The following is a 16,907-nucleotide window of genomic DNA, read 5'->3' as shown; positions in this document are numbered from 1 at the left end:
TTGCTTTTATCCAAACACTTAATCAGTATTTTGTCTTGTTTTTCAGTAAAATGTTTACAAGTTGAATACTTGTTGTCAGAACATAAACCTTAAATTATATTTCTTTTTGTTACCTCAGTGGCAATTGTTTTATTTTATCAATCTATCAACACTTTGTTAAGATTTATAGTTAAAACAATTTGTAATTGAGGTCCAAGAAAATACACATAATTTACATAATTTTTAAACGGTCATATTGTCTTATGCAATTAATGCAATAAATATCTCTGCTGCTTGATGCAAGGGTTATTATAGTTAAAAAAAAGAAATAAAAAAGAAATAAAAAGAAAAAGAAAAAAGAAAGACAAAAAAAAAATGGTAACCCTGTGTGTGTTAGAAAATACTCTAGTTGTCCGTTCACTTTGTTTGTTAAATATCTGCCTGACATGTTAGGAGTTCCACCACAGTTTTGTGTTTTGTCCTAACTCTAACATAATACTGAGAAGAATAGTGTGCAGGTGAACGGGAGAATATCATCTGTGTCCGATTAAACTTTCTCCACACCTTCAGCGCAGCACAATCCATGCCTGATTTCAAATCACTTTCAGCTGCAGTTCGGAGTAAACAAACCTCACCGCGAGAAACAATAGCACACCATTACACTTAACCCATGAGTGCCTCACAGAGTTCCTTCAGTCACTCACAGGAACACAGGGCAGCTCTTTACCACGTCGCTGTTACACGCAAACTCTGGTGTAGAAACGATTTTCACTCACATATTGCTAGTGGATTTCACAAATAATTACAAAGAAATGGCAAGACTTAAATGGTGTTCTACATAGCATAAACTGTAAAACTAAATTACTGTAAAAAAACGACAGCTGCGGTTGCCAGAATTCTACCATGAAAAATATGGTAACAACATTTTAGGTTCTACCGTTTTAACTTAAATTTACAGTTAAATACCGTAATTTCATTAACTGATATCATGTTAATATATCAACCTATTGAAGTGCTGAAATCTGTTTTGTACCTTTGTAACACACTGATAACCACAGAGTCATTCACACAAGCACTAAACAATATCATAGTGGGACACATTCAACTGAAATATGCAATAAACATTCATTTAACAACATTATATGTAACATACAACCCTAATAAACAACAAATAAGAAAAAACTCAGAAAAAACATAGCTATTTCAAAGAAAAAAACATCAAATTGAAACAACATTTAAAATGCAACGCAGAGAATTCTGGGAACGTCATATTACATTTTTTCCCTGTAAATTTTACAGGAACTTACAGTTTTTTTTACAGTTAGAATCACAGTAATTTTTTACAGTGTTACAACTTCACTAATGTCCACTTTAGAAGCCTGCTGTAAGTGATGCCAGTTTAACTTTAACCACACGCCTGGTCTCCAAATCCTGCCCAAACACATACAGTCACAGGTGTGATGCTCAGGTAGAGGCCTACACACAGATACTGAGCCCAGAGAGAGACGGTTCAGAGAGGAGTGTGGACGTGTCTATCTGTCCAAACCCTCGTCCTCCCACCATTAAACCAGAAAATAGAGAAAGGAGTAAAGATGAAGAAGAGAGAGACGGCTAATCAGCCTTAAATCAGTCATGTGAGAGAAACCACACGCAACACAGCAGCAGACAGACAGAAATAAGAGGAAGACGTCACAGAGAGAGAGACAACATCCGAAACGTCCTGTGGCGTTACTATAGAACAACAGCAATGCTATTATATCCAATTATACTGAATGATTAGCATATAATAATAATAATAATAATAATGTAAAGAAGAGTTGAGCTGAGGAGAGACATGATTTTACCAATTTTATCTCATAGGCAAATGAAATATATCCATATATATTAAATATACATAAAAACATACATAAAACCTTTTAGAAAATGGAACAATATCAGAAGCAACAATTTTATTAAATATCATTTATCCTATCGTTTAATAGATTTTTTTCTTCTTTTAAGCATCAACCTGTGTTTTGTTATGTTAAGTTTGTAAGATTTCTCAACTTGAAGATGTTTTAATGGCAAACAAGAATGTTAAGAAAACAAGTTAAAACATTTTGCGTTGGAACTGTGAAGCCCAATATTCACTCCAACACACACATATATGTGACTATTCAAACTATTCTTCTATTGTTAAACACACACACACACTCCTAAAAAAACTGAACAGAAAACAGAAAACTCAAAATAAGGCTAAGTATGTATTCACACACACACACACACACACACACACACACAGAGTTTGAGCAGGTCAAATGTCACACACATCTGCTTCCATTGTCACTGATGTGGTATGATCTTCACATCACATGGACGCTTTCCTACAACCTCGGATGAGTAACTTCAGCTCACCGTTGTCTGACACAAGCGATGACACCCCCTCACAAAGCAAAGCAAACAGTTTTGGCTTTAATTACGCTCACTCTCTGTCTCTCGGCATGGAGAGCAACGCCTCTCAGAAAGCTATTTTCAAAACTCTAACGCAAAGCACATTTCATCACAGCACCAAAGAACGAGGGGAAAAAAATCCACTTTATAAACGCGAATCATCAAGCCTGTAATAATATAACATTTTCGGTTCCAGTTTAAATTTCCAAAACACACACACATATATAGAATCACATTTGTTTTTCATTTGAGCAGAGGCCTGCGCACACAAACCCACAAGCCCAGTGTAGAATTTCATCTGGTTCCTGCAGCCGAGAGTTTAACTCTATCCCTCGAGGGAGAGTTTAGCGGGAGCAATGCAGATGCGTCGCAGTGTACCAACTGAACGTGCGGATTAAGTTTCAGTTTTAGAGATTCCTCTTCTTACTCGGCTCAACCACCTCTGAAAGGAAATTTCTATTCACTGAGACTTAGAGGGTCAGCTGATTTTAATGGTCACTTATTGCCTGTTCAGGCAATGCTGGTGGCACAAAGCAGGGTTTCACGGACCACCCTGCTCCGACATCGCCCGAGGCATTCAAACCCCGGCTAATTCCTCTGCTTACTCGGCGGGGGACAGGTATCTGAGACCCACACACGGATCTCCCCCACTCATTTCCCTTTTACCCCGCATCTCCTTGGCCAGAAAACTATTACAATAATAAAGAAACAAACAATTCCATCCTGTGGTTTCGTGTTATTAATATCTGCAATCATGCTGTCTGGGCGTCTGATTTGTTGAATTTGTCGCTGCTGATAAGAGAGATTAGTTCGCTCGCAGCAGGAATACAAAGCAGCACATTTTACCCAGGGTTCCCCTCTCTCTGCCTCAGCAACTCAGAGCACAGCGAGCGCTCCACTCTGAGATTAAGACGTATGCTCTCTCTGAGCTGAAACAATACAGCTAGCCTGCCAAAAAACAAAGCCCACATTCTCAAGTGCAAAGCAATTTATACTTAATACAACCCAGATCGTCTAAAAAAGATCGCGGGGTGGGGGGGTTTGGGGAACAAGTAGGAACTTTAGTAATGCACGTACGGTTATCCAACACTCTTTAGTTTGGATATTCTCGCTTAGGTTTTTCCACCACATTCACACAAATGACTTCAGCACATGTTTCAGAATATGTTCCCTTAGATTTCCTTTCATACAATATGCAAGAGCCATCAAAATCACTGACACCTCCCCCCCAAAAAAAGAAACGTGATTACTCACCTCAGCATGTTGCGTTCTGGGCTGGCTGGCGTCGGCTTCGATGGCGTACACGTCTATCAAGTAGAGGTCCGAGCCTTGCTCCCTGTCCAGTTCTGCAGCTGTTTGGATCATCCCAGAGTGGCGGCCGATGGTGAAAAGCCGGCCTGCGGCCTTCCCTCCGCTCCGGACTGAAACAATAAAAAACTCCACCTTTGTGCCGGTGCCACGTGGACTGGAGGCATCCAAAGAGATGACATTGGTTCCAGGTGGTTGGCCCTCCTTTAGAATAGTGATGTATTTGGGTTGGGAGAAGACCGGGCCTTCCGAACCCTGGAGGATAATGGTCAGCTCCGTCCGTGAGGTCTTGCGGTCCGTGCCGTGATCTGTAGCAGACACGGTCAGACTGTAGATGAGTTTTGAGGGAAGGAGCTGAGAGGCTAGTCTGATATCTCCACTGTAGCGGTCCATGATAAATGTGTCTGAATCTCCTCTTACGAGTTCATACTCCACCTCCCCGTTGGCACCCTCATCGGGGTCAAAAGCCACTACTGTTGTCAGAATGGAACCGATCACTATGTTAGATTCAGCCACTAGGGCGTTCTGGGAGATAAATAATGGCACGTTGTCATTTTGGTCCGTCACCCATATGGTAACATTTTTCAGAGCAAAACGTCGGAACTCGACCGGCACGGCCTGGTCTGTTGCTTTGATGGTCAGTTCAAAAAGGTTGGAAAACTCTCTGTCAATCTCCTTGTTCGTGTAGATAACTCCAGACGCGGGGTCAATGCGGAAATGACCTCCTCTAGGAGTCTGCATGACGATGGAGTACTCCAGCTGGCCGTTAATATCAGCATCCGTGTCGTGAGCTGTTATAGTCATGACGGAGGTGGAGAGCGGGAGGTTTTCAGGGATGGACTTAAAAATGTCACCTGGTGTAAAAACAGGAGGGTTGTCATTAAAATCTCTCACATGAATGATGACCGGAATGGTGGAAGATCTGGGCGGCCTCCCGCTGTCTTTGGCTGTGATGTTGAGTTTGTATAGGGACTGCGTTTCGTAATCCAGTTTTTTGACCAGGAAGATGCTGCCAGTGTTGGGACTGATGCTAAAAGTGCCATGGTTGTTTGTGGCGGAGATGCTGTATGTGATGTCAGCATTGGATCCAGAGTCAGCATCTGTGGCGGTTACAGAAGCGACCAGCTCTCCAATCCGCATGTTCTCCAGCACATCCACTGTGAGAGTTGATTTGGGAAATGACGGAGAGTTATCATTATCATCTAGGACACTTATGCTCAACACACATGTGGATGACAGAGGCACAATCCCAGAATCTTCTGTTATAATTTTGAGGGAGTAAAAGGGTGTTGTCTCATAGTCTAGTTTTCCCACTAGAGTAACTTGACCAGAAGTGCTGTCAATGCTAAACTGTTTCTCCTCATTTCCCTCCACGATGTCGTAGCGAACAAGGCCATTTTTATTTTCGTCTACGTCTGAGGCAGAGACTCGGAGCAGCTGCGTCATGTTCTGGGCGGATTCTGAGATAGAGGCCTGGTAAATGTCTTTGGTGAATTTCGGCGGGTTGTCGTTGATGTCCTGTATGTACACTTGAACTTTGGCCTGGTCTTTGAGAGGCTTGGGAAGGCCCTGATCAGAGGATATGACTGTGAAACTGAACACCGCTGCACCTCTCTGTCTCATTAGAGATTCGCGGTCGAGTTGTAGCGTGCTGGTCAACACACCTGAGATGGCGTTCAACTCAAAATTTGGCTGCGGTGTTTCAAAGGAGTAACGTACCTCACTGTTCGGCCCAAAGTCTTTATCCTTAGCGAAAACCAGTCCGACAAAAGAGCCTCGCTCCTGCTCTTCCTCGAAGTGGAACACATAATTAGTGCTGTTGAAAAGCGGACGGTTGTCATTGACATCGTCGAGAAGAATCGTCACATTAACGCTGGCGCTCAACGGCTCGACAGCTCTGTCTTTGGCCACCACTAATAAACTGTACCGTTCCTGTACTTCTCTGTCCAAATCTGCCTTAATATATAACTGCCCATCAGGGAAAATCCCAAAAACGTCATTTGTGTTACCACTAATGATGTCATACACAATTTCCCCATTGAGTCCTGAGTCTTTATCGCTGGCCTCCACCATAAAAAAACGACTATTTACTGGCTCGGATTCCAGAATGGTGACTTCATAGGAGAGCTGGTCAAAAACTGGCGCGTTGTCGTTGACGTCGTACACGCTGATGGTGAGAATGAGGATGGAGGTGCGCTGAGGGACACCGAGGTCAGAGGCCATGACCTCCACTTGGTAGGAGCTGGTGGTGACCTCTAAGGGGCCAGTGAGGGTGATCAACCCATGTCTTTCGTGAATGTGAAACAAACCTTTGGGGTTCTGTTTGAGGCTGTACACTACCATACCATTGGTCCCCTCATCAGGATCCGAAGCTTTAGCCTGGAATATTTGGTGACCGGTGACCCAATTCTCCACAGCACTGACATGCTCAACATTGTGAATGAAATGAGGTGCATTATCGTTCAAATCCTTCACTGTGATATTAACTAATGCTTCCCCTGTAACCTCCCCACCCCTTGCAATCACCCTGAGCTGGTAAAACGCCTGCTCTTCTCTGTCTATCAGACCCGAAGCTGTGATCTGCCCTGTGCTGCCTTTGATAGCAAACAGACCGCGCTGGTCTCCTGATGCGATCAAATAAGTGATATTTGTGTTCAGATCTACTGTGGTGGCAGACACGGTGCCAATAATGGTGTCAACAGCCACGTTCTCAAACATAACAAAGCTGTATTCTTTCTGACTGAACACGGGCGGGTTATCTTGTGTGTCTACAACAGTGACTGTGACTATAGCTTGCGTGTTCGAGCGCAATCCGCCTCCGTCCGTCGCAGTGACCTGCAGCTGATAAGAGGTTTTCTCCTCTCTGTCGAGTGGCACTAGAGTCGTGATTTTACCAGAGTTGCTATTGATGTGAAACTTGTAAGAGTCACCAGCAGTGATGGCATATTTTACAGTGCCATTGCGGCCAAGGTCAGGGTCGGAAGCTGTTACAGTAGTCACAAATGAGCCCGAAGGCTCGTTTTCTTTGATATTGGCAAAATACTGCATGGGGTAAAACACTGGGCTATTATCATTAACATCCATCAGTGTGATATTGACTTTGCAGATGGAGTAAAGGGGGGGCATGCCTGCATCTGTGGCTTTAATGTGCAGCAGATAGGAGCCCTCTTCTTCTCTGTCTAACTCTGTGGCTGTACTCAACCGGCCTGATATTGCATCTAACCTGAACTTATTCTGGCTGCTCACAGGGTTTTCTGAGTCAAATGAGAATCGGACCGTGCCATTTGCGCCGAGATCTAAATCTGTGGCAGATAGCACCAAAAGCTCAGAGCCAGCAGGCGAATGCTCGATTAAGGAAATGTGATATGTGCTTTGAGTGAAAGTGGGGACCTGGTCGTTAATGTCTGTGATATTCACTATTAATTTGGTGTAGGAGATTTTCGGCTGCAGGCCTTGGTCTTTAGCACTGATATTCAGCACTATTTGAGAAGCTAGTTCCCTATCGAGCTCCGCTGCGCTGGTAACCAAACCGCTGTTCTCACTGATGGCAAACCAGCCCAAACTGTTTCCAGACACCAGTGAGTAGCGGAGATTGGCGTTCTGCCCGGAGTCTCCATCTGTGGCTGAGACCCCTTTAATGTAGCTGCCTTTAGGAATGTCCTCGCTGATGTCTACTCTATACACAGCTTCCTGAAATATGGGCGGATGGTCATTAATATCATTCACAAATATAACCAGACTTGCAAAAGAGGAGCGAGCGACAGGCCTGCCGTTATCTGACACTGAAACGGTGAGGTTGTAGGAGGAGATTCGCTCTCGGTCGAGCACACTGGCTACTTTGATTAAGCTCAGATTGGGGACGGGCGAACTGTGGACTTCAAAATGTCTCTGTTCGTTTCCGCCAAGTATAGAAACGGAAATATTACCATTAGCTGTGGACGAATCTGAATCAGAAACTGTTAATAATGCCACTACGGTGCCCACCTGTGCATTCTCATCTACTGAAGCGAATTTGGACGTGGTAGGGAAGTATCGAAATTTAACTACAGGGTCATTGTCATTCACATCAAGCAGTTTTATAGTTGCTTCTGACCTGCCTGAGAGAGAGGGGACGCCGTTGTCTACTGCATGGATAGTGAGAGAATACTCTTTCCTGGTCTCATAATCCAACCCCTCCTTTATAATCACAGTCCCAGCCTTAGGATCAATCTGAAAAGGAGTTCCTTCATCTAAAAAATATGTTATTTCAGCATTTGCACCCTCGTCCAGATCTGTGGCTGTTATTTGGAGAACACTGGAGCCAGTGGCAGCGTCCTCAAACACACTGGTCTGGTAATGATCCTGGTCAAAAGCAGGAGGGTTGTCATTTATATCCTGAATGGTGACGTTTACCTGCAGATACCCGAATTTTTTAGGCTCTCCTTTGTCTTCCACTTGGATGAGGAGTTGATAGAAGGGGGTTAATTCTCTGTCCAGCCCTCCTGTGGAGACCAAGTGCAGAAAAGCGCCCTCTCCGCTCGGATTGACGGTGATATCCAAGCGAAACTTCCGCTGCTCGTTCCCGCTGACGATTCGGTAGGTGGTGTGATCCACTCCGTTACTCCCGATGTCCGCGTCTGTCGCGGTGTCCAGAATCACCTGACGCCCGCTGCTCGCGTCTTCTTTGAACGACACGACGATCGACGCGTCAGGAAACACCGGCGCGTTGTCGTTAATATCCAAAACCACGATGCGCACCTCTGTGGGGTAAGTGGGCTGACTGGACAGAACCACCACATTGATGATGTTACTAGGCAGAACTTCTCTGTCGATCACGGAGGATGTGTAGATGACGCCCGTCGTGGCGTTGATGGAAAAAAGTTTGTGGTGTTCGCTGAATCTGTAAGTGAAAGAGGGTTTGGTGTCGATGGTGCCCACATATGTGCCCAGCGGCTGCTCCTCCAGAACCTCAAACTCCTGCCGAACTTGACTGGATAAAGAGTAGCGCGATAAAGTCCATAAAACGAATAAAATAAGATGCAAAGTGTCCAAAGGTCTACCTAAAAGCGCCATGATCGCTGATCCAGTCAGGGTTTCTCCGAGCCTGATACATTCACCTCAGATTTGCAACATTGTATCCAAAAAAAAAAAAAAAAAGAGAAAAAAAAGGCGATCAATCGAAATGTATCCAAAGCGCGCTTGCCGCTTCAAAGAAACTTGAGGTGAAGTTCCTCTAAAGAGTTCATAGAGAGCTGTAGATCCACGGGGATATCCTTAAAAATCCGTTTTAGGGAGGAGAAAGAGTTCACTCGCTGTAAGATCCTGTCAGAAAGCATCCAGCAAAACTTCGCGTTCTTCTCATGATGATGATGATGATGATGATGGAGTTTCCATTGTGCGGAAAAGAAAAGTTCGCTACGATTTAATCCTCCGATGAGAGTTTTTCCTCCAGGAAATAAAGCAGCTCTAATGTTCTCCCTGTGATTCTGATACGGGATGTCCCACGGAATAACGGTGACCAAACTTCACTTTACTGCCCTGACAGAGAACAAAAGCCCGAGTTGAGAAAACTCCCGCCCTGCTGGCCTGTCATTGGCTGTCCTTGCATTGCCCCGCCCCTCTCTGGCACACAGTTCTATTGTAAAGTCATCGACTCGGCTGCTGATTGGATGAGGCGGATGTCAATCATCGCGTGGACTGAATATTATAACAGAGCTGCGCTCCAGGTATTGAGTGTACCGTTATGTGCCCACAATAACACCAGCCGCTCATTTACATTCCTGCCTGCTTTTTCCACTCCTCATAAGTGTTTGAATACATTTGTGTATTTTTTCAGCATATTTGTGAATGTTGCGTGAAATGTATCACAATAATTATATGTTTATATAAATAACAACGTTTTTGTGTGCCCATTTTGTTGAAATACAAAGATTTCTGTTCTGTCGCAGATTTTAAATGGTCTTTATGTTTTTGTTTTTGTCAAATCACGCAATTGTAAAAAATATTTTAAAATAATATAAAATAATACGTATAAAAAGTATCTTTTTTACTTGTTTTACAGTCCAAATACCGTTTTTTTTACATTTGCCTGAGAACCAATTATTTAGCATATTAAGATTTATCTATTTATTTATTTAATAAAATAAAATAAAGTAAGATTTTTTTTTCAATGAGGTAAATTATTTCCCCAAGCCTACTGGCAGATATTTGTCATTTTTAAATTTTAATACGTTTTACAGAAAACAAGACTTTATACCTCATCCTGTAACATTTGTTAAGTAAATCTTGATTTAGGAATGTTTAAATATTTTACTGAGAAACCAGACAAAATACTGAGAAGGATATGTTTTTATAAGAGAAAGAAAATATTATTTATATATTCATTTTAACAGCAGTGTGTCTGAAGTTTCTCGTGCTCTGTAGGGCAATGTCTTGAGTTTATCAGTTTATTAACAATTTCAGATGCAACAGTTTATCACTGAACGCTTATATGCATATATACACATGTCCATAGCGCCACCTAGCGGTCATATAAAGTACCTCTGACGAAACCAAGCGGTCAAAACAGCTTAATTTCCTTTATTGGTTAAATAAGCCTTCAGTTTCGCATGACCCATTTCTTGTCAGGAGGAGGATCTGGTTTGGATCTGTTGGTCAGACAGACCTCGGTGAAGCTGATTATCTGCAGTCTCTCGGCCTCCTTCACTAATCTCTGTCTTCAATCCCGTGTCGTTATTCTGTTTGTGCTGATCTTTTAATTGGGCCCGATGCCTTGATGTTTGTTTCCTCTTTAATTAAATACTTCTGCTGGGTCTGATGAGGCTAATTTGAGCGCATTAATGCAGCATTGATGCTCCAGTGACCCACTTCAGGAACAGACGAGCACACATCGACACTGCACTGATCTGAAGAACAACTTTTAATTGATTTAAAATAAGAAATTAGGCCGCTTTGGGAAGAACTAACCACTCGTGCAAACATGCTGAAAGAAATATCCTCCTGTCTTTCTTTCCGGGGCTAGTTGTCACATCATTTAGTTTTCCAGCAGTGTTTTCTATGTTGGTTTCAGACATCTAGTTCAAAATTCATTTTTGTCTGTCGTCCAACATAAAACATTCATATAGTGTCATAAGGGAACAGAATAATGAATTGGTTGAACTGTGTTTTCAGGTTAATAATTGTAAAGTTATGCACAAATATCATGTTTAATGTATTCAGAATCAGAATCAGAAAGAGCTTTATTGCCAAGTGTGCTTTTGTCTCGTGACAGAAGCTTCTAGAGCACGGACAACAAAATAAAAATGTGTAAAAATAGACATTAAACAGTATTGAATTATTTAATATACAGATGTGCTATAGAGAAATTAGGCACGAGAGTGTGGAGAGATGTAAGATATATTATATCAGTATTTATGCTATAACAGCAAGAATTCTTGCTTTAATCAAATGATAATATTGTTATTATTATCATTATTATTTGTGTTGCATAAATATACTGATTTTGCTAATATATATATCTCCTATATATATAGGATTTTTAATCACAGGATCTAATCAAACTGATTAATTTATTATTAATGAAAACTATTTTATTTGCTTATTTTTAAATTTACTTATTCATTAATTTATTTATTCAGAAAACGATATTTATTTATTTATTTTATTGGTATTTTATTTACTTATTTATTTATTCAGAAATATTATGATTATACAAATATGATATTATTAGAATATAATGATGATTATTAATATTTATGAAAACTATTATATTAACTTACTAATTTATTTATTATGAAAACTGTATTTATTAGACAAATAGTTTGTTTGGATTTTAATTTATTGATTTTATTTACTCTTTATTCTGAAACATGATATTATAATAATATGATATTATTGTTAGATTATTGTTATTATTTATAAAACTCAAACTTATCTTCTCAGAAGAAAGTGACTAACCCCATCCTGAAATATTTTCTCTGTATGAAGTGTGTGAAGTGTGACGACATGCCCCGCTCTTAAATGTTTAGTTCACAACACATCAGTCCTCAGTCTGTGAAACACAAGCCCAGTGCTGTGTGTGTGTGTGTGTGTGTGTGTGTGTGAGAGTGTGTGTGTGTGTGTGTGTGTGTGTGAGAGTGTGTGTGTGTGTGTGTGTGTGTGTGTGAGGAGTGTTATATGAGCGACTGTGTTTGCTTAACATGCACTCAGACTTTAAATCGTCCTTTTAATTTCCCCTGGATTTTCCCTCCGTCGTTCTCTCTGAATGTTCCTCTGTGTTCCTCAGGAAGCACAGTTTGATCAGTACGTGTGTGAGAGTCTGGGCTGCTGATATACTGACATGACGCTGAATAAAACACTTACTGTACTCGACCACAGAGAGACTGTGTTCACAGAGACAGGATTGTTCAGTCTCTCACTATCAGCTCCATCTGAGTCTCCAGTGTCTTCTACATGTGAGTGAAGGCACACGTCCAGATCATGTGTGTGTGAACCAACACAAGACAGATCAACCTAAAACACTTGAGATGAACATACGTCAAAACCTGTGGCATTGTGCTGCTTCTGTCAGTGGGGTCAAACAAATAAGCAAGACCTAGATAACATAAGATTCATTTTTCTTTTATTTATTATCTCTAAACATCTCTTTTCTAGACAAGCATATATGGAAACTGTCCAAAGTTAATCCTAAATCCGTGAAAACTCTGTCTCTGTATTCATGCTATGTGTCCTCTTCAGGGGAATGTATCTGTGTATACTTTATTTCTTTCTTTTTCCTTCTGTGTTTTGTTTTTATAGTTGTACTGTCTTGTTTGTTTGATGTTTTGTACTGTTTAATAATAGAAGATTATAATAGAGGATTGTCGAACCCGCTCCGAAGTCCCGATCTGAATCAAATGACTCGCGATTCGCGATCCGATTAGAGCGCTTCGAAACAGTGAATCATTTTGCGACATTTTTTTTTAATCTGATTCGGAGTTTCGGAAAGCTCTGTATCACCCATCACTTCAAGCTTTTTAAGCAATGTAGTAATACGAAAATAAATGTTTCATTTTAACTGGTTTAGGCTATCGCTTGAACTGAATAATCGGAAATCACAAGTTTGAATCAATCGGAGCGGGTCCAGCGTAAGTGACTCACTCAATTGAATCGGTTCGTATGTTCCTTCTTTTTCTTCTTTAGTCATGTTTACACGACACTGTCTACACTATTACAGGATTAACTCGGTAGTTTTATGACATTAACTAAAATAATAAAAAATAAAATAAAATAAAATAAATAAATATAATAGTAAATATCCCGGTGATTTAACCGCTAACTAGTGAACCGCCTCCATTAACATGACGAGCTGCAGCTCAGAACACATGTTGGATGGAAACATTGTGCTTTAGGATCGAGTTCGTAGCTGAACTGACTATATTTAAAATAGTTTGACTCTATTCAGTTGAAAATCATCTGAAAGCTTTCAGTCTCTCGTACCATTGAAGTGAATGTTAAATTTGTTGCATTTCTCCTCCACAACTGAAAGTATATGATTACTCTAAACTTTTTTTTAACTGTTGGCTGTTCAACACATGAGATGTAATTGTCGGTTTTCCTGCAGAAAGCTGAACTCTAGTGTCTGATGTTTTCTGGATCATTTTTTTGGTAAAGGTGATTTCTTGCATGATTTCTGTCCAAGAGCCCGGTGTGTCTCACAGAACAGCGCCGCCTGCTGACACTAAATAAATATTTTCAGTGTGAAACAGTTTGACCGTTGTCTACTGAGAAAAAAATAATTCTGAAATCAAAATAAAATATAAAAATAACCAGTAATTTAAAATTTTAACTATAGACTATAATAGTTTATGTAGAATACTAAAGTAACACAGCTCTGTAAGACGCTGTCACTGTCTTTGTTATTGTATTTAATAATTATTTATTTTTAATGGCTCGGGTGACTAGAGAAGTTACCTCTGTAACATTGAGTATCTTTAAAATCATTGTTACAAGTAACTTAACTACAATACTTTAAACATTTTGTGGATGTTATTGTTGCAGTTTATTTTTAATTGTGAACTAAGATATATATATCTCTAAAAAGTTTACTAAGTAAGCCAGTTTTTTATATATATATATAAAAAATGTAAATGCATTTTTTTTTATGTCACAGTTCTGACTTACTCTCACAATTTCAAGTTTGTCTTGCACTTGTGAGTTTATATCTCACATTTATATAAAATATATAAAAACAGTCAAAGTTGTGCAACATAGAATTGAAAAAAATGTGAGAGAAAAAAGATGAGAATAAAAAAAAAAATTGTGAAATATAAACTCAGAAATATGAAAAAGTCACAATGTGTCAAAAGAAGTCAGAATTCAGAATTACAAAAGAGTAAAAATTTAATTCAGAATGGACAGAAACACAGTCAAAACTGTGAGATATAAACTCAGAATTGCATAGTTTGCTGATTTTATTGTTTTATTATAATTTTTTTCTTTTTCTCATTTTCCCAACATCATGCACTGAATTAGAGAAGCAACAGAGGACACCACTGACTAACACATGAACATCATCTCTTATTCTGTCTCTTATGAGATGATCAGACTGACGTTATACATACTGAAGGTGTATTTCTACAGGAGAAGCTCGTCTCTACACAAGTGTGTGTATCTGCTCCAGCTAATCTGAGATGAGACTGAATATGATCTCACACATGATCTGAGAGGAATGTGCTGTCGAGGAGAGAGAACCATAGACAGACATAAACACAGAGGGGTTTTCTGAGATTTATATCCCTAAATGCTGCTAACTGTCATGAATGCAGTGTGTGAGAGAGAGTGAATGTGTTCATGAACGAGTCCCAGGCGCTTCATTTACTCTCTTTGACTGATTTTTAACATCGCTGTAGTATCAGATCCACCAATGAAATCTCAGCCAGGTTTCCTCAGATTCTGACACAAACTCCTCCAAGATCCTTTCAGCAGTTAAAGATGATATTGAACTACTCTGTACAAATTCACACGGATCACGTCTCAGACAGTTAATGATCTACTTTCTTTAACCTTTTCAAAAGAAAACGTAATTTATAACCTTTAGGAATATAAGCACACCGTAAAAAAAACATTTTTCAAAGGTGTAATACATTTTGGACAAAAACAGGCTTATCCAAGTGCACTTAAAAAAATAGAAATTATTAGTAAACACTCAGAAATTGTTAGTCATTTTCACAATCAATTTCAAAGAAACAGCAAGTAGATTCAAGATTCAAGATTTTTTATTTGTCACATACACGATTAAATAGAGTATATATAACCAGCAGTGAAGTGAGAGTCAGGTCCGCTCCATGGACAGTGTGATTATTAAAGAATACAAAACAGAGGAAAATATACATAAATATAGGTATGAAAAATGAAATAAAAGTAAACAATAAAAATATTTGAAGAAAAAAAAGTAAACTAGAATTAAATAGAGAAAATAAAATAAAATTGGCATGAAAGTATACTGTAGTCTTAAATATTAAGATACACAGGAATGTACAAGAGCCGAATGTTCAAACAGGTTGTGACACTGTCAATATGACGAAGTGAATAATGAACATCTTTCTCATTAAGTGATTATTAAGTGGAGACATGGAGATGTTAAGAGGCTGGTTTTGAGTTTAAGAGTCTGATGGCCTGGGGGAAGAAACTCCATGTTTTTGCCATCAGGCTACAGAAGCGCTTACCAGATGGCAGCAAAGTGAAAAGATGGTTACTGGGGTGGATGGAGTCCTTGATGATTTTAACATCTCTGCTTCTGCAGCGTTTGAGGTAGATGTCCTGCAGAGAGGGGACAGCAGACCCTGAGATACGCTCAGCTAAACGCACAACTCTCTGCAGGGCTTTGCAGTCTTGACTGGAGCTGTTCCCATACCACACTGAGATACACTGAGTCAGTACACTTTCTATGGCCCCTGAATAGAAAGTTTTCAGGATTGCTGGTGAGATGCTGAATTTCCTCAGTTGTCGCAGATGGTACAGTCTTTGCCTGGCTTTATTGACCTGTGTTTGAATGTGAGTAGTCCAAGTCTGGTCCTCTGAGATGTTTACACCAAGGTACTTGAAGCTGCTCACCCTCTCCACAGGTGTCCCGCTGATCATTGTCCTGGCACCTTAAAGTAAGGTTCTCTACCTCATCCAGGTATGCGGTCTCATTATTGTTGGAAATGAACTGGCCTACTTTCACCACTTGAGGTCTGCAGGTGAGGAAGTCTTGAATCCAGTCGCAGAGTGAAGAGTTTAGACTGAGGTCTATGAGTTTAGAAGCAATTTGATGGGGACTATAGTACTGAAAGCAGAGCTATATTCAATAAATAGCAGCCTTACATAGTTCCCGTTGTTGCCATCAATGTGTGTGAGAGGAGAGTGCAGCATGTGAGAGATGGCATCTTCAGTGGATCTGTTGAGGCGATAGGCAAACTCAAGAGGGTCTAAAGTACATAGTACATTTTAAACATAAAAAATTGAGGAGGAATAACTGAAACAGCATTACCTTGTAAAATGATAATCTTTGAAAAAATATTTTGTGCAGTGTACATTAACTGAAAAATACTGTGCAAATATTTGTATGTAAAAAGTATGAATTACCATTTAATGTTAAAATGTATATTATGTTAATAAGAAAATACATGTACTTAAAAATAGTAAATGGTAAAATATGTATTTTATATGTATTATATGAATTAACAGTAAAAACATTCTCTGATGGAATGTTGTGGCAAGAACAACACTAGGGGTCGCACTTGGGAGCCCAGACACCTCTGACATCATTGAGAAAAGGACAGTTGACAATTGGCGAGCAAAATCTGCATAGCTGGCCATGCCCGGGTATAAATTGGCCAGCGTGGCATTTTCTCAATCGTGTTGTTCTGAGGAGTTTCTAAGCAAAACTCAACTTCGCAAGAAGTGCTTAAGTGATGGAAGTGTATTCCAGGGTTCATAAGAAGGACTGAACTGGACTAAGGGCATACAATACCATAGCGAAGATTCTTCTGGCAGGACACATCGCTCGTCAGGATGCTCTCGATGGTGTCTCTGTAGAAGGTGCACATGATGGGGGCCAGGTCTCTGGCTCTTCTCAGTTTGCAGAGGAAATAGAGACACTGCTGTGATTTCTTGGCCAGTGCTGCGGTGTTGTCGGTCCAGGACACCCAACTCTACTTCTCTTTCCAAACAGATGAATCGACGGTAGC

At 40.1% G+C, this 16,907-nt stretch overlaps 1 protein-coding gene across 1 annotated transcript in view; it reads right to left on the bottom strand.

The window, feature by feature from the left end:
- Positions 1-9,199, bottom strand: part of LOC128027404 (protocadherin Fat 4) — a 73,589-nt gene extending 64,390 nt beyond the window's left edge. Inside the window, exon 1 of the mRNA XM_052615010.1 lies at positions 3,664-9,199. Coding sequence (XP_052470970.1) covers positions 3,664-8,769 — 5,106 coding nt within the window. The 5' untranslated portion in view covers positions 8,770-9,199. The remainder of the gene's footprint in view (positions 1-3,663) is intronic.
- Positions 9,200-16,907: the final 7,708 nt, after the last annotated feature.

Source organism: Carassius gibelio, chromosome A14, assembly GCF_023724105.1.
Source record: "Carassius gibelio isolate Cgi1373 ecotype wild population from Czech Republic chromosome A14, carGib1.2-hapl.c, whole genome shotgun sequence".
Classification (NCBI taxonomy): domain Eukaryota; kingdom Metazoa; phylum Chordata; class Actinopteri; order Cypriniformes; family Cyprinidae; genus Carassius; species Carassius gibelio.
Note: the sequence above shows the minus strand (reverse complement) of the source record. Positions and strands in the feature narration are given on the sequence as shown.